The sequence below is a fragment of the Coptis chinensis genome, chromosome 9, assembly GCF_015680905.1.
Source record: "Coptis chinensis isolate HL-2020 chromosome 9, ASM1568090v1, whole genome shotgun sequence".
NCBI lineage: Eukaryota > Viridiplantae > Streptophyta > Magnoliopsida > Ranunculales > Ranunculaceae > Coptis > Coptis chinensis.
This window is the reverse complement of record NC_141464.1, coordinates 48,002,597-48,026,855: the sequence shown is the minus strand read 5'-3', so window position 1 is coordinate 48,026,855 and position 24,259 is coordinate 48,002,597. Positions and strand designations below refer to the sequence as shown.

At 36.8% G+C, this 24,259-nt stretch overlaps 2 protein-coding genes across 5 annotated transcripts; one reads left to right on the top strand and one right to left on the bottom strand.

The window, feature by feature from the left end:
• The first annotated feature begins 1,149 nt into the window (after positions 1-1,149).
• Positions 1,150-4,889, top strand: LOC147476387 (beta-glucuronosyltransferase GlcAT14B-like). 4 transcript variants are annotated; one of them, XR_015207378.1, is made up of 6 exons: positions 1,158-1,286; positions 1,643-2,257; positions 2,394-2,469; positions 2,558-2,673; positions 3,237-3,988; positions 4,728-4,889. XR_015207378.1 is itself a non-coding variant. In XM_086581959.1 (5 exons), exons 2-5 carry the CDS (start codon positions 1,702-1,704, stop codon positions 3,734-3,736), a joined length of 1,248 nt encoding a protein of 415 aa, XP_086438085.1. In that variant the 5' UTR covers positions 1,150-1,286; positions 1,666-1,701; the 3' UTR covers positions 3,737-4,157. The 4 variants fall into 4 exon arrangements, 2 of the variants coding, with proteins under 2 accessions (XP_086438085.1, XP_086438083.1); XR_015207379.1 differs by having other exon boundaries at positions 1,258-1,286; positions 1,666-2,257; XM_086581959.1 differs by lacking the exon at positions 4,728-4,889 and having other exon boundaries at positions 1,150-1,286; positions 1,666-2,257; positions 3,237-4,157.
• On the bottom strand, positions 4,887-6,500 carry LOC147476386 (uncharacterized). The gene is made up of 3 exons (XM_086581960.1): positions 6,180-6,500; positions 5,873-6,098; positions 4,887-5,421 (listed from the first exon to the last, which is right to left on the bottom strand). Exons 1-3 carry the CDS (start codon positions 6,432-6,434, stop codon positions 4,997-4,999), a joined length of 906 nt encoding a protein of 301 aa, XP_086438086.1. The 5' UTR covers positions 6,435-6,500; the 3' UTR covers positions 4,887-4,996.
• Between the last annotated feature and the right edge of the window lie 17,759 nt (positions 6,501-24,259).

Below are 24,259 nucleotides of genomic sequence, written 5' to 3'. Positions count from 1 at the left end.
ACACAAGACAAGTTAAAACCGTGACAGAATTGGAACACCTAATCAGTGTTAAGCGATACAAAATCTTCTGCAGCCAAACAGAGCCCAAAGGAGTTTGGACTTATGTAGCACATACCATGAAGATATGTTACAGATAATTCGTGAGCGTAGCAAAGTCTTGGGTTGGGTCTCCAAAAACCTCACCAATATTCACTTCGTTTCTATATGTCCGTATATATCCCCCCTTACCCTTTCTCTACTTCTTCACCATATCCAACCTCTCTCTCTCCACCTTCGCTACGCTTACGACATAGCAGTAAATATAGTAATTTACAAGAGATTGTGTGAAAAGATTACGAATCATAAGAATCATAAGGTAGTTGTCGATCAGTCAATTGAGTCAACTTAAACTATTCCAAATAATGTATAGCTAGATCACAATAAATAAAATGTAGTTGTATGTAGGGCTGGTCATTGAGTCGAGCTGCTCGCGAGTAACTCGAGCTCGACTCATTGAAGGTTTGACTCAAACTCGTCTGCATAAAAGTATGAGTCAAACTTGAGCTTAATTTAAAGTTCATTATAGATAGCGAGTAACTCGAGTTCGAGCTTGAGTACTCGTTTTATAAGCCCATACCCAATATATAATTTATACTCGTTTTATATTTTATACCCAACTATAATTTACAATTTATATCCATTTTAATATTTAATTTAAGTGAGTGGAGCGAACGTTTCGGGCAGAAGGGGGGTACGCGGACAAAAATGTGTTTAGTTGGTTTCTGTCTGTTTGTCCTCATCTTTTCTCTTATCTTCTCTTCATTCTTCTCCCTCTTCATCCCTCTCCCTTTTTCTCTCCACGCATTCTCAATCTCAACTCTTCCCTTTCCCTCTCCGCCCACGCCCCTACTGCTTAGCAGGATACTAATTTATACACATGTTTGTTTTTCGGAGTTTGACATGGAGTTGGAGTTCAAACGAGCATAACTAAGCTCAAACTTAGAGCAAAACGAGTTGACCTTGAGCCCAGCATTAAATTCGAAGTAAAGTCGGAGTCGATGAGCAGCCAATTGGGTCAACTTCAAAACAACCGAAATCGAAGGGCATCTGGGGACGGTATGTCCCGTGTTCGATTTGGTGAATTACGAGATTCTCTAGTCTTTGACAACAAAACGGTCAAGAAAACTAAATGGGGCCCACAGACTGTCCACACGTTCTGGGATTCTTGAATAAAATCTTTTTCTTTCTAACAAGAGAACAACAAAAAAACAAACAAACAAACGCTTCTCCTCTTTTACCAACTTGAGGTTCGTTTCTCTCCCTACATGCCCTGTGTCTTTTATTTTCTTTTACATGTTTGTGTTGGATTCAATATTCATCTTTGTTTGATGGTTGTGAGAATATAACACATGTTTGTTGTATTCATATATGATTACATATTTCATTGTCTTGTTAGCTGCCCAATGCAATTAATATTTTAGCTTGATGGAAGGTATAAAGAATAAATATTCAGTTTTGTGTATTATGGAAGGGTATTAATTGTTTCCTTAACAGGTATTTGACATACCAATATTTTTTGGTATCAGCTATTGATATGATATTAAAAGCTGAAGCATTACTTACCTACCAATTTTACTGATTTAGTATTTTTTTGCTAAATCAGATGCTAAATATCTTGGAATTCAGAAGAGTTGAGTTCGTAATCCATGATAAGATTCAGTAATGGAAAAGAAATGGGTGTTCCCACTCGTCATAAGCTTGCTCATCTGCTTGTTCCTCACAATCACATCGTTAAACATGGGCCTTGTGTCGTCGTTACATTCGATGAGTATATTCTCAATCTTTCCGGGGCGTGGTTCTGTGAATCAAACAAGTGGTATGTTTGTTGAAACAAAAATTTCATCACCTCCCCCTCCTCCGCCAAAACCACCACTCCCTCGCTTGGCTTATCTGGTCTCTGGGTCTAAAGGCGATTTAGAGAAGCTTTGGAGGACATTGCTTGCCCTGTATCATCCCTTGAACCAGTATGTCGTTCACTTGGACCTAGAGTCATCAGTGGAAGAAAGATTGGAGCTTGCTTCACGTGTAGATACTCATCCCATTTTTACAAAGGTTGGGAATGTGTTCGTTATTTCCAAAGCAAATATGGTTACATATAGAGGACCTACAATGGTTTCCAATACTCTTCATGCTTGTGCCATCCTTCTAAAGCAAAGCAAAGAATGGGACTGGTTTATAAACCTCAGTGCTTCTGATTATCCTCTCGTGACGCAAGATGGTATGTAAGATATTTACATTGAGTTCTGTTCAGTCTCTGTATATAAGATTCATTTTGGTATTTACATTGAGTTTTCCCTTTCATAGTCCTGTTTCCTTAATTCGTGATTGGTATATGTTTTTGTTTTTCTTACCAGATATTCTCTTCACCTTTTCAAAGCTGGACAGAAATTTAAATTTTGTGGAACACTCAAGTCGGTTAGGGTGGAAAGAGTGAGTTCGTTCACCATCTCCTCTGGCAGTTCGGTAAATAACTATGATATTAGCATCTAATAAACCATTGTTTGATTATGTGGAGCAGGGATAAGAGGGCAAAACCATTGATTGTAGATCCAGGGCTTTATAAGACAAAGAAAACGGATGTTTTTTGGACTACAGAGAAGAGAGAAGTGCCAACATCATTTAAATTATTCACTGGTTAGCATATCATTCCTCACTGTCTCTTTATCATTGCTAAATTATGGAGATATTGGATGTTAATTGTATTTTTCACATAATTAATGCGTATGGAACTTTTGGCCCAACAGTTCAAATTAACAACTTCTTGAAATATTCTCTATCTTTTTGTTAACGATCAAATTTATGAGTTACTGTTCATACATCTAGTCATGACTCGTGAATTTGAGTGCTTCACCAAGATATTCCTTTCCTATCCAGAATCTGGGGCATCACGTCTTAAACAAGTCTAGGGCATAATTTCTTACTGGTGATGAAAGTCAGTAGTATTAGGACGGGTGATTCTATCTTTCTTTGTTTCAAATCAACTGCTCACTTTTCAGTTTGACGCTAGAATCATTCCATTGTTGAATATACACATAAGAATAAACGGTTTTTTTTTAATAGTTTAGGACAGTATGGGTGGTTGTGTTTCCATTTGGTATTTTAAGCCAATAGAATTCCTTGTCTGGATAGTGCATTCAAAGTTGGTGATTTGTTTTTTTAGTTTTTCTGTGATCATTACATAAAAGTATTTTTTGCAGGTTCAGCATGGGTGGTCCTATCACGTTCTTTTGCAGAATATTGCATCTGGGGTTGGGATAACCTACCAAGAACACTCCTCATGTATTACACCAACTTCCTCTCCTCTCCCGAAGGCTACTTCCAGACTGTCATTTGTAATACTCCGGAGTATGCTGCCACCACTGTCAGCCATGACTTGCACTACATTGCATGGGACAACCCCCCGAAACAGCATCCACACATTCTTTCCCTTAATGACACAGCCAAGATGATAAACAGCAATGCTCTCTTTGCCCGCAAATTTAAGGGAAATGATCCTGTCTTAAATAAGATTGACAAAGAACTTCTGCACAGGACTAATGGAAGCATCACACCTGGGGGTTGGTGTTCTGGAAAGCCGCGATGCTCCAAGGTTGGGGACCCTAGTCGTCTTAGACCAGGACCTGGAGCACGTAGGCTCGCCCGCCTTATGTCTTTGATTGTTTCATCCCCTAAATTTAAACAAAACCAATGTAAATAGAGAAACTGATAGTCATATACCAATCTGGCTTGTGGTGGAAAATTACATCCACCACTTGGGAAGTTTTGGTCCGTGAAAGTCATATACCTTGAATGGTTGATCTTCTTTGTTACTTACATTTCTTATTATCAATCTTCTATAGACTGGACAGATGAGCTCAACATTCTGATGCCTGATGCTAGTACAGAAGCAACACCTCCTGAAAATTTGCCTCGTGAGGACTCGTACCAGTGATATGATAGCAATTATAAGGTGATCAAGGTTCACAATGAAAGTGAAGATAAATATATAAACATTCATGTCCTTTATTTTTTATTTCATTTAAGAAAGATAAGAATGCAGGCTATTTACCAGTTGTACTTTCTGTTGATATCACTTTCTCCTTCTCTTATTACTTTCAGTGCATCACCAAGTTAGTTTCTGCAGTGGGCTTATTCATTTCGTCTTAAATATGTGTAAACTACTTGTCAGGTGGAAGAAAGTAATAATGTTAGATACTTAGATCTGCATAGCTTCAAAATAATGTTACTGTTACTATAGTTTTACTGGGATGCAAATCTGGGCTGCTCCTTCCATTCGTACAGTTGAGTATTCTGCTCTGTGGTTAGTTGTGCGGATGATAGTTAGCCTTAGGCTGCAAACCAACTGGGATGCAATTTTATTCCTCTATTTACTTTTACATGCATCTGTTAAATATGTTTATATTTTCACTTATTTGCTGGGTTCCCTTAATCTTTTCTTTTTTATTTGGTCCACATTTTACCTGTCATGTCCTGTTTTTATGTTCCCTGAGCTTCATTCTACCCAAGGGCCAAGGTATTAATAATGTTCGTGCAGGATTGATAGTTTGTGATTATGCATTCAAAGGCTGTGACACTAAATTTTTGTTTGATCTTTCAAGGGATAGAATGCGCTGTCATAAGAGTCATGTCAACTGTGGAATAGTCTATTGTGTTTCAAGTCTTTGTTACTGACTGTTTGTTCTCACCAGGTACTAATCCATACAAACAACTTCTGTAGGCCACTTTTGAATCGCGCAAGACTATCAGTAAATGTTTGGACAGCGTTCATTTTCCTCAATTGCTAATAATATAATGATATTGTATATGAAACATCTCATATATTGAAACTAGAGTATAACCTCTCCGTGGAACCTTCAAAACCATCGATATAATTATTTTCGTTATCTAACCCTTACGTATATACAACTCTGCAGTAACACATTCAAGCCGATAATATAACCTCACATATCTACTCAAGTCATGCTACTTTAACTGCTGTAAAAGACTGCAAGCTGGGCAACATATCAAGCAAATCGAATGTTAACATGGAAGCCTTGGGCTTCATGGATCTGTCAGACAATTGCTTAAAATGTGGCTGAGACATTGTTCTCTCACAAGTACCAAACCACTTTGCTTGCATGTACTTGTGTTTTCTCCATGGACCAATATGCATCTTGTTCTCCTTCATGCATTTCTTAGCAGCCGAGCACAGAATTTTGATTGAACTACGTAGCCTATCGGCCTTTCCAACAAAAACTTCAGGAAGACGACCAATTAATCTGGTGTATTCATCGCTCGCTCTTGCCATCTCGAACTCAGCTCGAAAGTTTAGCTCAATTACCACCCTCACTTCTAATTGTTTAGTACTTGATTTGTGCACAACATCCAGATAAGTGTGAGCACCTGATGAAACGATGTCATAATTAGTCACATGATAAGTTCAGTAATAAGTTGACGAAACTAGTTTTAGCAATGAAACACGGCTTAGTTCTTTTCTTTTAGAGGATCATCTGATTGGCAAACTGACAATGATATATAATGTGAAGGAAAATGATCAATTTATTTAGGCCAAGAAGTTGTATTACTAGCTTATTTAATCCATTATTATCATCGTAAAAAAAACTATTAACGCAGATTTGCCTTAGCTGTAGGCATGTGTATTGCACTATTGCCAACAGTCTGGAGCTTATCTTGTCAAAAACCAGCCTAGGTGTCCAGAAATCCAGCTCGATCTGCGTATTAATCACACCTATGACCTATCTATCAACTTGCATCAGAAATACACTATTCTAATCATATTTTATGGTCTAAAACTTAATTAGGAAAGAAAAAAGTCTATTCTTTAAATGTTTACCTGATGGGATATCTGGTGTACTCCTCCACTTGGACTTGCAAACAGCACTGTTGAAACCAGCATTGCGAAGATGGTCGGAAATTTTTTGAAGTAAACAATTCCGGCATCCACCAATAACTGGTCTGCTACATGCACAAACAACTCCTTCCAACTGAGATTCCCTTAAAGCCACTTTAGTAGCCTGCCGGATTTTCGACTCTATGGAGCTTGTTCTAGACAAAGTTGTCTGTAAAAACAAATCATACAAACAATGAGACCAAGCACAATAATCATTAGGTTGTGCGTTTATATTCATTAAAAAACTTACTTCAAGAAGTTGGTGTTGTGATTCCCAGAAAGCCTTGCTCTTATCAACATCTACAGAATTTTCCGTTTCCTCATCGTCCTCAAAATCATTACTAGTGGTACCACTACTAACACTGTCCCAAGACCCTTCACTATAATAAAAAAATCCGAACTCCATATCATCGAAAACCGACATCTCACCAGAAAATTCAGCACCATGATCACTACCCATAAAAAGCCGGCTGCCAACCGGAATTTTTCCCATTGCTCTGGCCATAATTCTTAATACAATTCACGTGTTACAAAATATGCAATGTAGACCATGTATGTATTGATAACACATCCAAGGCGTTTCGTGTACTATATATAGTATGAGAATAGACTATAAGTGGGACCCAGTCAATCAACGTGGACAAACGAGTTGCTGCGAACATGAATGTGGAGCCCAAGTCCAAGTGGCCGATGTGCATTGGTGATAGTTCACGACAAATATGCTCAATCTGGATCAGTGTGTTTGTACAGCAAGGATCCACGCTAAACTGAGACTTCAATTATTTTAGAGGATCCAGATTTATCCGTATATACTTTTGATTATTCTGAATTTATATTCGAATATTAGTTTTCATTTACTTATTTTATGCTTTTCAATTTTACTCAATAAAGACATTATTATTTATCCATTTTTTCCTTATCAATTATCATAATGCCGAGCAATGAGACCACATACATTTTCTAGTAGATGTATGTACGTGACATGGATTGCACGTGTCCTTATCCAGGAGAAGTTGATGACTCGATGTGAAGTGTATTTTGTTTAGGCCAAAGTTGTTCTCTTTTTACCTAACCACAATAGTATAGTGATCACATTTCTTAATTAGAACCAGTATTTGACCCGTGTACGCATCAGTTCTTGTAAAGTTTTGCATATTCCTTGTTCATATTATTTTTAGATCCATGTCGAGTTGCTGCATCAAAAATAATTATTAAGAATTAGAAAAATCAAAATTATATTTAACGTTTTTCATGAATCGATTCATCACTATTCTGCAAATAAAATATGGAGAATAAAGATGAAGGATGTGACTTACAATAGTGTGGTGGGGAGGTCTTACTAAATTGGACCAAGGATTTTTATTTTTTAAATAAATAGAATGGAAGTGCTTACAATTATGCGGGAGGTATTACTATATAAAAAATAGAAAGAGATGCTTACAATTATGTGAGGAGGTGTTACTAAAATAGGAAAATTGGGAGAGAATTACATTGGCATGTGGCTTTGCACTTTATACTCATGATACATGTTGTGTAATTAAGCTATACTCTTGGTCTATATTTTACTAATTTTTTTTTAGACGTGCACGTATTCCCATTTCTCATAAAACAGACCTTACTTAGATGCCTCACCAATGTTGTAATGGTAGGCAAATAGTTAAAAAGTATATTTTTTGTAACACTTTTATTTTTATTAATGCTCAAAATTAATTATTTCACAAAATTTAATATATTATTGACTATGTCTTAAGTTGACTATTAAATTGAATTGAATATATATGTTTGACTTTTTTTTTAAAAAAAAGATAAGAAAATGTTTGTCTAGTTTGAAAATTGTATAATAGGAAAGTTTTTAAGTTTTAAATAATGTGTAGAGATTTGGTAAGAAAGGAAACTAACTATATTTAAGGGAGATAATAAGGGAGAAAATGTGTAGAGAATTAATTGATACAAAATGGTATTTAACTTAATTTTGGGATCTAAAAAAAAGGTTTATTTAGAATCTAAAGAAACAAAGCAAGAGAAAAAGTGGAAGAAAAAATAAATAATGAGAGAAAGAAAACAAAAGAAGATTAAAAAGAATAAGACAAATGAAGAAGGAAAAAAAAATGAGAATATAAAAAAATGGTTTTCAATACTTGGTGTTTCTTTGAGATCTTCATATATATGGAGTATTTTTATTGCTTAGTGTTGCTTGGATTCTACGTGGAGTGGCTTTCTCTTTTTATTATTTTTTTTTTCGCATAAACAAAAGGTTAGTAGACTGTAGACCTCACTAATTAGTTTTATTTATTTATTTATTTATTTGGTTGTTCATTCTTAATTTAATTAAACTGAGGAACAAAGATGCGTGATTTAATTTTATATTGGTACTTGGAATGCAAAATATTAGTTTGTGTATAGTTGTTATGAAATGGTGGAGATCAATCCCGTTTTATATTTAATTGCATAAATTTAATTAAAAGTCCATAGTCCTTACTACCGTTGTATAATATAAAATAGAGGATAAGAGAAGAAAAATGTGTACGTAGTAGTTAGCCAATATTTTAAAGTTGTATTAGATATTTAAAGACAATTTTTTGTTGGTTGATTTGTTTTAATGATGAAATAAATAAATGATAGATTTTAGGATTTATTACAATATATATATTAGGTGTTGTTTTCGTATGGGCAATGATATTTATTTTGTTAGCACGTGATATGTGTAGAAATGTTGTAATGGAAAATGTATTAAGTGTAAAGACATATATTTGGTGTTTAAAATTAAAAGTGTTTGAAATGGATTAGAAATTATTTAGCCATGAATCAAAATATACGTATATTTTTGGTGTAATAACATTATGACATTGTTGAAATGCTATAAAGTTGTTGTGTAATATTTTATGGAGTGATTATGACATTTCGTTGTAAGTTGGAATTTATGTGCTAAATACTATTATCTGTTATAATGTTGATTGATAATGATATAATTAAATAAATGATCAATTATATTTTTGATATTTTACTAAAAGTTATTGTAGCGGTTATGGAGATTTGTAATATTTTCAAAGGATTTGTGGTTTAGTGCAATTATTTATTTAGTACGTGAAAGAATGAAAATTGTTATGAGATGTATTGAGATCATGTTTATAAAACTTGTGGCTTAGTGCAACAATTTATTTAGCACGTGAAAGAATGAAAATTGTTATGAGATGTATTGAGATATTTCTAAATATTGTGTTTAGTACAATGATTTATTTGACATGTGAAATAATGAAAATTGTTATGAGATGTATTGAGATATTTCTAAATATTGTGGCTTAATGCAATAATTTATTTGGCACGCACGTGATAGAGTGAAATGGTTATGAGATACAAATAAATGATATTTGAATAAGTTACATAACGAAAATCTTAGTTCCTAGCTACCACAACTCATTTGATTATATGATGTTGATTTACCATTGTAAAGGGAATGTGATTTTGTTTCAAGGGGACTTGGAGCCCTTGTAGCCAAATGATGACTTTATTTATCTTGTTGCCAATTGAGTACAAGACGCATGATATTTTATGCATAATAAATGCTTACTCACATAGTTTTGGAGCCCGTGTGGGGGTTACTTTGTATGCGACATCCCGTTTAGGATAACTACGCCAGTGTGGTCCATTATATGAGTGAGGTATGCGGATGTGCATGTTCGGCTTGATAGAGGGGAGCGATTGTGGTAGACATGAACCTAGGCAAAACATAGAGACGACGTGATTCTAGGGACACTTTAAGAAATTCTAAAAAATAATTATGATGATATGTCAAAGTGTACGTTAAATCTATAATAAATAATTGACTATGGTTATGAAATTTGTCATGGAGATTGTTCTCTTTGGTTTGATGGATTGATTGGAAATTATGTTTATGATATACTTTGTTTTATTGTATTTTTTTTCTACTCACAATAGTTTTGCAGGAGAGTCGGTTAAGAGAATTATTTTGCAGGAATGCCCCACTCTGTGATTAGACCTATGTAAGTGTATAGTAAGTTTAATTTTTGTTCTTTTTATTATATGATATGGATTTAATTGGAAACTAAGATGCCTCGATAGAGAAACTAAATGCTATAATATTATTGGATTGGAAGATAAGACGCCTCAGTAGATGAACTACCTGCCTAATATAGAGGCACATTCTTATGTGCACATTATAACCATATTTTCACATACAAATGAATTAAGGTCTGGTTTTTTGTGGAGATCATCTCCCCACCCTGAAGATCATTCTCACAAAAAATTGTAATATTTGGATATGTCTAACCATATAAAAATTAGTGTTCATTTTGTATACCGCTCTTAGACGGACGTCTGTTTACGGACTTTACTTAAAAACCGAAATTTCAAAATACGAAATATACTCTCACGAAGGGTTTTCTCATGACTCGCTCCTTCTCTCTCTGAAAGTCCAAACATACTGTGACTATTTTCCTCCCTCCTGGTACTCTCTTTCTCTCTCTCTCATGGGGAATAGTGTTGGTTCTTCACATCATGAATAGTGCTTTTGATTCAATCTCATGTTCTTGTTTGAGCATTACTCTGTTGAGTAACTAATGATTGCTTGGTGGAATCCAGAGCAATCTCACGAGGAATATATAGTAGTAGATATATGAACCGAGTAAGTATTTTGAAGAAAGTTCTATTACAGCATGGGCATTGCGAAACTTCTACTGGGGGTAGCAGGCAGGGTGTCACTCGTCATCCTTCAAAGTGGAAGTTGTGGGCAGTTGTTCTAGCCACCAGCCTAGCAATGCTCTTGGAGATCTATGATTTTCCTCCATATAAAGGATATGTCGATGCTCATGCTTTATGGCATGCCACCACCATCCCCATCACATACCTCTGGCGGAGTTTCATAAAGTATGATGCTAAGTTCAGAACAACATATTCCATGAAGAAGGTGAAGTAAGATATATCTTGAATCCTGGATCTAATGCTCTTGTAGAACAGTGAATTGTATCATGCCAGCCTGAATGGAACTTGTTCTTTTTCCCTGTTTTTTGTGACTGCCCCTTGTGGAAATGCTTGGGAGGGTTTCTTGGATTAACCTAATGTTCGATTGAATCATTCAGTAATTCGATACTGTAATTCTGTAGTATAGGCTCGTTAGATTGAAGAAAAGATACCAAGAACAACAAATGTACTAATTTCAACTTCATCAAGTAAACAGATGAATATCATATGAATCCCGAGGAACTCACTTCTCATAGTTTTCGTGTAAACATTTACGTAGTGATCGTTTTCCTAAGAAGTGGCTTTATATCCCAAAAATTGACTTGCCATTCTGTTTAGTGGTTACAATTTTGATAGTTGTAAACTTATAACCACTTTTGCACACGTACTCCAGTAGTTTGTTATTAATTTTCTTTCTACTCTCCCTACTCAGGAAAAGAACCAACATGAAATATCGCATGCACCCTCCCTCCACTTTCTTGTAGCATTCCTTCTTTTCCTTTATTTCTCCAGTTTTGCCTCTGCTCCTATTGAGAGTAGTCTCTTTATCCCACCATGGTTCTTTGGAATATTTAGGGACGATTTCAGAGGGCGAGCAAGGCGAATATGTTCTTGCCTAGAGGCATTGAAACATTCCTTAAACCAAGTGTACTGAAAAAACTTATCAGAAGTCTTCTCCAGAAAAAAAAATTAGCGCAGGAGAAGCTGTGACAATTCTATTGAATATATTTTGAGTACCTTACAAATTTAAATTTTGTGCCCTCTGTTTGTTGTTTTAGAAGCTTGAGGAATGAGGATTGAGCATTAGTAGGTCTGCCCCTAGTTTTAAAGCCACTAATAAGTATCTCCCTTTGTCTGAAGGTTTGTAATTAATTTTTATCTGTAGATAAATTAACTTCCTACTAAGGACCATTCTCTTACGGACGAGTTTAGCTAGCTCTGTTTTATTCCAGATTTCCAGTCCCTTAAAATTGATCGAAATATCTCTAATCTCAACACTTTTCTTTGTGTGGGAAATTTCTCTGCCGCGAAGGTTGAGCAGACAAACTTTGACAGCATTTATACCTTAGCTTCATGCAATTATATACCTTACATTTCTCTAACTTTCGGAAGATATGTTTCGTTCAATAGACTAGTCTCGGGCTCTTGGCGACAGCATAATATTGTTTTATTGTGGTAGACACAATAGAAAGTTGTAAAGTTTATCGTACTGGAAGCTAGCATTAAGAATTTTAAAATATAGAAGACCAGGGAAAAGAAAAGTGCAACTTAATGGATCTGTTGGAATGTACGCCAGTAACCATCTTACAACCGAAAAAAGAAAAAAATTACAAAAGATTAAGAAGCTTCACTAGTCATGAATCTTGCTCACTTCGTCACGAAGGCCAAAACAGCATGCATTAGACCCTTAGTGCCCAGAAGCTGCGGCTACAACACCTTTTAGAAGGTGGTAGGTGCAGATAGTGCATAATTATGTCCTATTTTGGCAACTATCAAGAACAAAAAAGAATCCGAAAATTAATCTAGCAAGTCATATCCCCATCCAATAATCTCAGTCTCTAGACTTTTTGCCATCTTTATGGCTCCGACTGCGAACACCACATAGGTAGCTGATACCGGAAAAGAAAAGTAGCACCATTGGCACAAACCATGCCCCGTAAATAAACAAGCTCTCATTATATGCCCTTGTACTTTGAGAGCACCTTCACCACCTGGCACCACATATAACCCAATAAGAAATTTATTTGTTCACAAATTCATTTCATGAATGGCTCATCAAAATTATTAGAAGGTTTGAATAACTAATTTAACAAAGTGTAAAGAAGAAGTGTGGCGCCATACATAATAGAAAAAAGAGTGATGTGTTCTCAAGCTTAATTAGTCCATCAATTGGTTTATCGAAACATGTACAGTGGTTCATAAAATCTAGTCAGTTTGATTAATTTGACACGACAATGAGATGATGAAATGTGTTGGTCATCCAAACAACCTAGCTACTAAAATCCAGTTAGCAGGTGCGCACACACAAACACAAACATACTCACACACACGCACCAATAGTCTTTGACTCTTTGTAAATGGTTCATTGGCCAATTGGGTGCACGGTTGCACGCACTCAAACACACCCTTATGCGCATAACCGATAGTCTTTGTAAATGGTTCATTGGACAATTGGAGGTTTGAATTAAGGGTACGTGTTGGCAGTGGATGATGCCAACTAGGTGTGTGAATTAAGGATTTCCATGGATCTTATGAATTGCGCGCTTGGTATTGTGACCGTTTGGAAGGACTGTGGATTGAGAGTTCCCTTACGTGCATAACCAATAGTCTTTGTAAATGGTTCATTGGACAATTGGAGGTTTGAATTAAGGGTATCCATGGATCTTATGAATTGCGCGCTTGGTATTGTGACTGTTTAGAAGGACTGTGGATTGAGAGTTCATGGTTATATTCCAGATCTACATTGTTGCTACATGCCTTCTATTTCACACTTAGTTCTATGGTGACAACTCTCTGACTCAATTAAGCTTGCTCGATATTGTGACTGTTTGGGAGTCGGTGTGTCACTCGATCAAAATGCATGATAAACCACGCACTCTCCAGAAATAATTTCTTTTTAAAAATGAAGTATGTATATGTTAGAAAAAGGAAACAAAAAGTGTTAAAGGGAGAGCTTAAGGTATTTATTTCCAAAGTACCTCTTTCGTCAGTTTGTGTAGATATAGTAAAATGTAAAATGAAAGATGTAAAGATGAAATGTGGAAGAAGATCATAACTTTCTCAAACTTAGCAGAAGAAGTTGAACTACATGAGTGAATATTTTCCGATCAAGCCAACTCCAGCTGAATTTTGTGTCATGAGATCAGTATCTTGTGTGTTACTACCACAGTCACCAGAAAAAATAAAAACATAACAAAATGAAATTTACTTACAATCGTAGCATCATCCAACTCCATCCCAAGTGCCTGATACCTTCTCACCAACTCTAATTCCTGAGATTCACCATGACTACTAACTTCCCAGTGAGTCAGAACCCTCTCTTTAGCAGACATATCTTTCTCTGTACTACTAGACATGTAATCACCAAACCCCATTGATATTCCATCAGCAACAAGATTTGCAAAACCCAACACCAATACATCAATAGAAGAAAGATGCCCAGCTGAGATTGATGATATAGGTGAAAAACAAGTGACTATAGCATTAAGATCAGCGTACACAATGCTCTTAATTGTCTCTCCTTTTATGTATGTTTCTTTGGGCTTTTTGTCACTTGTATTGTACTTTGTTTGAGCTTCTTCATCTTGTGAATCAATTAGTAAAACTGTTGAGTTGTGATCATCCATTTTTTGAGTTCTTAGAGGCAGAGACGCTATTTTCTTCATATACAAAATGGGGTGTATAGAAAGTCAGAAAGAAAGATAGTTGAAGACTTTATTATGGTTTTTTATAAGGGAATGTTGTTGGTGTCACCATGCATGGTAATTCAGTTTTTGGTGTTGGAACTTGGAAGAACTTGTTGAGTTCTGCTTAATGAATAAGAAACCAATAAAAATTGGGATTGTAAAAACCTGAACCTATTTTGTGTGGCTTATAAATTGAAAACTTCGAAAATTTACTCAATTAAGAAATGCAAATATTTAACGTTACCTTTGGCAGTTACATTATGACAATCCTATCCAGTAATCCATGAGCGGTAGCGAACTTTTGAGGTGACTATGGAAAGGGGCGCAAATTGTTACTTGGTTTATGTCTGTTCGTATATCCCCTCCCTTGGTTTCATCTTCCTCTTCACTTCACGTCTGCCTTCTCTCATCTTCCGCCTTCTTCTTCCTCCTCTTCTCCACAATAATATATACATGTGATGCATTATGTTTTTTTTATTAGGTAACTGATGCATAATGGTTTGAACATTTTGAGTATGAATCAAAATATTTCACACGCGAATATGCAACTTTTTTTTAATCAGAATTTAAGATTAGAAATAGAAAGAAGAGGAACCCATGAGAGAGAGAAAGAGAGTACCAGGAGGGAGGGAAATAGTCACAGTATGTTTGGACTTTCAGAGAGAGAAGGAGCGAGTCATGAGAAAACCCTTCGTGAGAGTATATTTCGTATTTTGAAATTTCAGTTTTTAAGTAAAAGTCAACGATAAGTTTAACGTCCGGGTCTAAAGAGGGGCTGTATATAGCCCCGCGGCTTAGACGGCCCGTCCGCTTAGAGATTTTACTTAAAAACTGAAATTTCAAAATAAAATACTTATATATATATATATATATATATATATATATATATATATATATATATATATATATATATATATATATACCATGGTTTATACCATGAGTTAAAAGCTAATATTTTGTGGATATGATCTCCTAACTATGAATAGATTTTCCACAAAAATTCGGCTCATTTGGAAATCTCTAACCTAATTAAAAATTATTGTCAACTTAATTTTTTTTAACGGCCCTGATTTTTCGATTTTGCAATCATCTTTTGACATTGTTAAACATCATCAAATGAGCTGAAATTTTGTGGAGGTGATCTTCAAGGTTTGTTGGACATATCTACAAAAAATTAGGTTCTAGTTCATCTTGTGGGTGAAGTTGTGGGCCATGGTATAAACCATGGTATATTGATCCCCCCCCATATATATATATATATATATATATATATATATATATATATATATATATATATATATATATATATATACACACACATATATATATATATGTGTGTGTTTGTATTTGTGACTATATTCATACTCATAAAGATTGTTTATAATCTTGACCGATTAGATGTTTGCTTAATTATTGGGTGTGTTTATATCATGAATATAGTCGATAAGACTTGACATGATATGTTGAAGGAGGTTGATTGATGCATTTTGTTTGTATTGGCGTTTTACTAGATTGCATTGTGTTCCTTTTGAGATGTAATACATGTTTGAATTGTGGCAAATACTGTATTTTAAATGTAATTATATTTTGAAGAGTTATTCAATGAAATGTGTATCTTAATCATATTTGTAAGTTTTTGTAAAGAAGAGGACTTTGGTTTAACTTTAAAAAAAAAATGTTATTGGTTTCAAATTGTTTAAATTATTAAACGATGATGGGTTTTTGGGAGTTGGGAGTGCATCACACCTCGAATATTGAAGAGTCAGAAACAAATATTATTTTTCCAATTTTGTCGAAATTGAAGGTGTGATATTTTTATAATGGGACAAAATTGATAAGGACAAAATTATGAAATAATGAACCCAAAAAACCACCTTCATTTCAAAAACACTCTCAAGGACAATAGTTGACTATTGTCTGAAAAATACAATAGTAGTCCGATATGCACAAATGTCGGTGATGCACAAACGTCTGTTCATGCCAAGCATCACAAGAAAATAATATGCACAAGTGTCGATGCATACCAAATACCACATTTGGTGTGCATACCAAGCATAAAAAGGTAAAATTGGAAAGAGTAAAAAAAAATGTCAAGTCTGTCCTTATTAATAATTAAAATGTGAAATTTGTGTTTTCTCGTAGTTATAAGCCAAAAAATGTCTTTATTAATGGTTTCAAAACCCAGCTGTCCTATACTATAATTAAAATTGGAAAGTGGCATTTTGCCTTATTTCTTGTTTTTATATAGAATTATTTTGTCGACTAACATGAAAAATTCAAGAAGGTACATATTCTTTATACATAATTGTTAGCGTCTTGCCTCATTAAGGGGTAGGACCATCCTATCCTACTACATACAAAAAAAAAAGTAACTTGGTAGCAAAATATTGGTTTTGTTAGTAATTTATGCTATAGGGATAGATTGGTAAAGACAATGAACAAATTGGTAAAAGACAACATTGAAAAAAGACCAAACGAGATTTCCCCATCTTCTTCTCGAGCATGCCTTCCTCACTTTCCAATTTCTAAGGTTCTACTTAGGGGTGTCAATAGTCTGGTTCTGGTCCGGTTGTAAGAACTAAAAATCATTTAATTTTACGGTTCTAGTTCTGGTTTCGGTTCTTCACGGTTCTTAAAATTCTAGAATCTTACCCATAACCACTGGTTTCTAGTGGGTAGTCCCAGTTCCGATTATTCATTTCGGTTATTAAGAGATTCATTATTTACACACATTTTTTATTGGTCTTATTAAAAAATGTGTATTAAAAACACAAAAATACCGCACGAACGAGTCACTTTTTAAATATTGATATAAGTAATTATGTCATTCAATAATAAAGTAAAGTAAAACCATATATTTAAGGTTGTAAGCTTAGTCACTAGATCGTTGAGGGAGTGAAAGCGAGACTGCTTAACTTAAGAAGCTCCCACTTTGAGAGCGTCTACAGAGCACTTATTTATACTAGTATTTATATTAATTAAACTATGAATAAAAGAGAATAATTAGTAATTACCATTGATTTTTTCCTTGGCAATCTATATTTTATAGTCAATAAAAGCTATATGATAAATAGAAAATACTAAAAGGAAAGAGATTAAGGATAAGTGATAAAACCAACATCGAGTCACTGACAATTAAATCCCACGGAAAACAACACAAGTATTTGTTTTGATTTCTGAGTTGGCTAATTGGCTGCCAAAGTAGAAAAATGAGGTTTTTACTCTTAAAAAAGTAACAAGTTTTATTTTGGGATAGGGAGTACATAATAATTGTCCTTGTCTTTTTCTTATTTGCACTTAACCAGTTCACAATTTCACATAACCCACGAATTTCATTAACTGGTTTTACACTTTCACCCACGACCAAGGAAATTTCAGAAACATGTATTTCATTCAAATCAACATATCCCCTTTCTTCAAATAATTATTCTTTCTTCCATATTTCATTCATCTTTAATCTATATTTGTTTTCTTCAAAACTGTAAATACTTTGTCCAAAAAATCTAAAATTGGATTTTAGTTTTAGTAGAAAACTTCCACAAAAGAATGATTGAAAACCTATCAACTGCTTTGCAAGTGTAAAAGCACATTCTCACAAATCAGAGCAGCAATTTAAAAAATTGAGAGCGCGGTTTCAAATAATTGAAATTGCAATTTGAATGAGCTTTTCGTCTAAAATCACCAAACCGCGGTTTAGAGCGGGAGCTTTATACTAACCCCACGGTTTGTGTGACTAAGGTTGTAAGCTATAATTTTATATTATTTATAATATTAAATACTATGAAAACAGCATATTACACTAAAAATATATATATAATTTAGTAATATATAAATGAAGATTTTGAGTTTTTATAAACTTTATTTAGATATTTTTTTATATTAAAATTACGATAACCTTTGGTTCTGGTTATAGTTCGGTTCTTTTGTTTAAAAAACCATTCGATTCCAGTTCTATATAGTCCGGTTTTTTTAGTATCTATTTTTAAATAGTTCATAATATTAGGAACCATAACCATGATTTTTTATGCGGTTCTAGTTCCAGTTAAATGGGTATCCATTGACACCCTTAGTTTTACCCTTTCTTCACCATATGGTAAAACTCAGAAAGTGAGATGTATAATTTACCTACTGCAATGAGTTTCCAACATTAGCTTATATTTTGTAAGCATCAAGGCAATTGCTTTTGATATTAGATTGGTTGACCATTTCTTAATTTTGTTTTCTTCTTTTGTTGCCATTGTTAGTGTCGATCTTTGTCAAGATATTCTATACTAATATTCGTGCCTTAATTTTGTGATTAGTGACCGGTGAGTGGGAGCGAAATGAAAATTTTCACGTTCAAAGAGTAAGAGTAGGGTTGGGTTTTCAAAGGTCTGTGCTGCTACTGGATTTGGTGTGGACTGTGGAGGAGAAGACCATGTTAACTCACTGAGTTGAATTTTGGATTTTAGGGATTTTTTTTGTATTGTATAAAAAATTGTTGTGAAGGCTACCAAGTCATTTTTTTTGTCAACTAGGGGGGAATGATGGTCCTACGCTACCCCTAAAAGAGGCAGGTCGCTACCAATCTTCTTCTTTATAACATTAAGATAAGATTATGCCAGTGAAGGACATAAATGTTGTTGTTCAAGAAGGTACAAATTTTTTAAAACAACAAGATTACTTCTGTGGCTGGACATAAAAGTTATTGTTTACAATTTTTGTAAACAGTATATTATTAGCGTTGAGACGACGCATATTATTAGCGTCATCTCATAAGTGTATATTAGCGTCATCTCTTAGAAAATGAAGATAATTTTGAGACATTCATGTCTTTCACTGTATTCACTTAAGGTACATACAACTATGGAGACAACTTCGATTGACAATTTCAAAATAATGTATTGTAACGTATGATGGGTGTTAAAGGCTATTAAGTTATTCATCTCCACCTATAAGTGTGTTCTCAGTCCTCACGTATTTTCATCTTGTTATGCATGCATACCCTTTGAGTCTCTTCTTGAAGGCATAAATTTTCATTACTCCACTAATCCTAGGTGCGTTTTCAACATATTTCATCTTGGTGTGAATATACCCTTCGAGCCTCTTCGATCTTGATAGTCATACTTTTTATTTATTTATCTAACTACAATAAATAGAGAAGCCCGTCTACAATGCATATTTCCCATTTTACTCTTGAGGCTTTTTAATTATTACAGTTGTTATTTTAGGAACATTTTGTAATAGCTTAAATAAGTGGAGGGTAAAAATGTTCCACTAATAGAACTTTTCGACTCCACGGATATTTTGTTTTTTGATTATAACCTCAATTTTACACTTCTAATTACAATGGCTGCATATGTGGTTATATGTAAATTTCGCATATTATAAGAGTTTTTTGTATGTTAGAATGGTATATATGGAAATTACTCAATACATTTTTAACATGAGTTAGATTCTCTTGGTGAATGAGTAGGTCCGATTCCTCCAATAACGCCGTTCCTTACATCATCTTCCACTGTCTCTGCACAATCTTTTTAAGGTAAGAAAATTAAATTGGTATTATTAAATTTTATCTTTTATAGTTTATATAACCAAAAACGGTAAAAAAAAATTAAAACATGGAAAAGGTGTATAACATACATTAAAATTTGTATAGGGATGATTTGGGTTTTCGTATCTTTGCAATTTATGGTAATTGCATGATTTTGAGCTTCTTTCGACCTCAATTTACCATGGCTGATGGGCCTTCCTCATATTTCGATTGCTTAGAACTTTTGCATGCTTGTATTCCTTTGTTTTTTGGGTTAACTAATATTATCCTGATTCCCCCCACTAGATGGGAAATTAAGGTCCCCCTCCACAAATACACACGAAAAAAATACATAGTCAATTTGACCATGTTTAAGGGGGGTATTTCCATCTGGGGGGGATTTAACCATTTTTTTTTGCAATGTTTATATTTTTTATTTTCGTTCAACATGCATATTGAATGATTCCATTCCAGCTTCACTTACTATTGTCTTTCAAGAATCTGCATCACTTGATGACTTCGTTCAAATCGTTCAAATCATTCTCAATCAAGTATGCATGTTTTGTCTGACAATCGGCATCAACTACAATGCCTTTATGATCGAAGAAGGATGCTTAACACGAGTGAGGATCAATTAGCACATCAGCAAGAGCACAATTACAATCGTTATTTTTTAGGAATTCACTATACTACATCTATCACCTGTATAAAATCAACCTTTTTTTTTGGGCATTGTATTGACCTAAAAACTCACTGTTCAATCACTCTGCAATAATGGACTCACAACACTCTCTCCTCTCTAACTGTGCGGCCTCCTCTTTTTCTCTTCCTATCTCCTTCCCTTTATACTGGTTTCTTCTCACTTCCTGGCTGTCCAGCTGTCCTCCCATCCGACTGATCTTCTTCCTGCCGTACACTTGCCACGTCTGTGATCTAGGGTTTCTCGGCTAGGATCGCATACTTCCCAGTTTATATTACTAAGATGCATCCCACTTCGTGTCCCACCGACTGGTCCTTTTCCCGGCTCGCCTCGTGTTCTCGCTTCTATCATATTACTCGACTCCCATATGACGTCCGCTGACCTGGCATCCTTTTCATAATTGGGCCTATACAAATGCCCCTTCTCGATTCTGCGGTCCTAATTATGGACCCGGGGTCAAGAACCCACTTTTCCTCGTTTTTCGTGCACCTTTTCATCTCACTCCTGGGATTGCGTGAGAGAGTGAATGTACTCATCATGCGCGTTTCCCGCCGCCTCTCGTACTTTGTGCTGCCATGTGTCTCTTTCAGGCTGGCTCGCTGTCTTGTCGCCTCAGTTTCCTTATTCCCTGCAATTACCCTTCTACCCCCAGTCCCTTCGATTTTTCTGCCCCCTCAAAAATACGCTTTTACCCCTCCCCTATATAATCCCCTCTCCTTCTTCTTTCTCTCCCATTTCCTCTCAGTTCTTTTCTTTTTCCCCTTGCTCTAATTCTCCGCTCCGGCCAACATCCAGTTCGTGACTACCCTCCCTTTCTTTCCTCGGTGAGCTTTTTCTTCCTTGAGCATTCTACCTGGGCAACACACTTCCCCACTAGCTTTCCTTGGTAAGTTTCTCTGTGCTTGAATCTCTTTAATTTTCATTTTTATTTGAAATACTCAACTTCTCGAGCCTGTTCATCTTTCCTCGATGTCGGTTTCTGAACATACTGACCCCTCGTCTTCCCAATCCGGTGGGGTAGCGTCGCCGCCCCCTCCGGTTCCTACTGCGGTCCCTTCAACCTCTGGTCGTCTGGCCTCTTTATTGCCGCCCCCTTCCCGATGCTGTAGACCTAATTTGGCCGCAATTAGGGTTGCCTATGCTATTCCGGCCGACATAGTTCTAAAGCACGTGCCTGCTATCACCCATTACCCTCATCTGGTTCTCCGACGTCCGGGGTACTTTGTAGTCACAGTGGGCCAAATTGTAGCCAGTTTGCGGCTACCTCTCGATCACTTTGTTAGACGTCGAGGTATGTAATTATTTCCACATTCCTCCCTGCCAAGGCATATGAAATTTTTGGAGAATTATGTACGCTGCGAATTCCTATAATAAGTCTAGGGACCCCAAGATCATGAGCCGCGATATATTTTCTCAGTACTATATCAAAAAAAGTACCAAAGACGTCGGGGTAGGGTACCAGTCTTTCTGTGTGCATCCTCGCAAGAAGAATTTCCTACTTCCTATCACCTCCTCGGATAAAGTATGGCACCACTACCCATTGTACGTGTCGGGCCCATTCCTATCCGCGAATCTCCCTGACGACTTAACTCTTAACCATCTCGCCTTCCGATCACGCGGTGCGTATCTCAGTTTTCCTTTTCTCTCTAGATGTATTATCTCATTCTTTACTAACTGTGGTTTCTCTTCCTTGTGCAGGGTGGCGGTCAGATTCCAAGTCCCAAATCTACTATGGTATTTAAAGTCCTATCTTCCAAAGACTCCGCAACCTCGGTCCTGACCAAGCCGCACACCTGGGTATTCATCCAACCACTGCGACCACACTACTGTAGGTTCCTGACCTATACCTTATAGGCGGTTTATCAGCTCCTTTTTACCGCCTTCCCCCTCCAAAAGAACGCAAACCCCGAGCATCCCCCCGGCAAAGGCCTCATCCCCACGCACCACGCCGCAAATGAACCAGGTCTGCTACCCCTCCATCTGTCTCCTGCAGCTCTCAAGACACTCCCACCTCCTCTGCTCCAGAAGGTGTCCCCTCATTCCGCTCTATCTCTGACTGGGACGATCAATACCACAACTCTCCTATAGACGACATGGATGTTCACAAGCAGAAGTTGTTTGACAGCGATTCTGATGATGAAGTAGTCATTGAGGTTTTTCCCTCTTTCGTGCAGACTTCCACTGAACAGCCGCCCTTTAAGAAGCCGCGGACAACATGCTCTGCAGAGCCCGACCTCTCCACGCATCAAGCCCCTGCCTCGGGAGACATTGCATCTAACCCTCCCACTCGATCCCAGGCCGTTTCACCACCCCCCTCCCATCATGCCGGCAAGGAACCCTCCTCCGCACCCGCACCCACAGATGTCCCTGCATCCGTCTTTTCTACTGCAGAAGAATTTCACCCGGTCTTCAAGGTGCGCAACTGCCAAGTCAACATTGATGACTCTACTCTGGACAATGCCGCGGTTGCCTCCTCCCTGTTTTACAACTCTCATTTGCCCAGGGACATTGCGTATGCAGATGGAGGCACATTCGATTCGCACCGTACTTCGTTGTACACTAACTGGGAAAGGGTGCATTTTTTTTTAACCTTCTCCCTTGGGTCTCAGGTCAGTTTGGATATCTCTTTTATGATTCGCGGCCTGCTCAGCACCAGAAACAAGCTGACTGCTTTGGAGAAGGAGTTGGACGACCCCTTGGGCTTGAGAGCGGCTTATGCGAGCCTTCAATCCGAGTTAGCGGCTGCTAACTTGGCTAAACTTAAGGCTCAAGACGAGCTCTAGACTGCGGAGAGTTCTCATCAAAGGTACATGGACCAAGTTAATGACTGTCTAAGCCAGCAATGGGATTCCCTTCTCCAGCACCATCAGCTCAACTTGGAATCCATGGCCCAACAACATCAGGATGCCCTGGAGGCACTCAAACATAAGCATCAGGAGGCCCGTGTCGCGGAGTCGCAAAAGAACTTGTCCGACATGAATACACTCCGCGACCGCTTCAAGCTTCTGGCCGACAAGAGGGTGGCCAGGAAACTCCAAGAAACAATGGATAAGCTCATCCAAGAAGGTCGCCTTCTCCTGGAAAAGTCTGCCAATCCAGCGACCGACACCTCTGAGGCCACCGGGGACGGGTTGCCGGCTCAAGAGGTCCTTTCTGCACAGCTGGAGTCAGAGGAACGTACCACCTTGGAAGCTGTCGCGGCTCTCTCCGTAGAAATCTTCGAAGATGTCATTGCCGCCCATGATCAACCACCCTCCGATGTGTTGCCTATTAATGAACCTGTTGCCAAAATGATTTGATGACCCTTGTGTTGTAATAAGACATTTTTGCTTTCCTGGCCTTGTGATTGGTCATACTTCCCCTTTATCATGATATTTTGTATTTTGTATGTTATATTATTGTCTCTTTATCATTTGAGGCTCCTTATTAGTTTGATCCACTATTTTTCTCTTTATCTAGATCTCTGCTTTCTTTTCGATTCTTCTCCAAGCTCTCTTCCTCTCTAGCGTCAGTGAAGAGCTCAACCCCTCCGCTGCCATTTCTTCTGAGATGCTCTGAAACAGGCCGAGGACGCTCTCTTTGCCCCCATGTCTCCTACGCCTCTGGTCCGCGGGGCTCTGAAGGCTTCCTATGCCTGCCCTATTCGCTCTATTGCGCCTGACATCTCTGATTCGTGAGGGGCTCATCCCGCCCCGTGGCTCCCTCATACTCTTACACCTGCTGGGAACACTCTA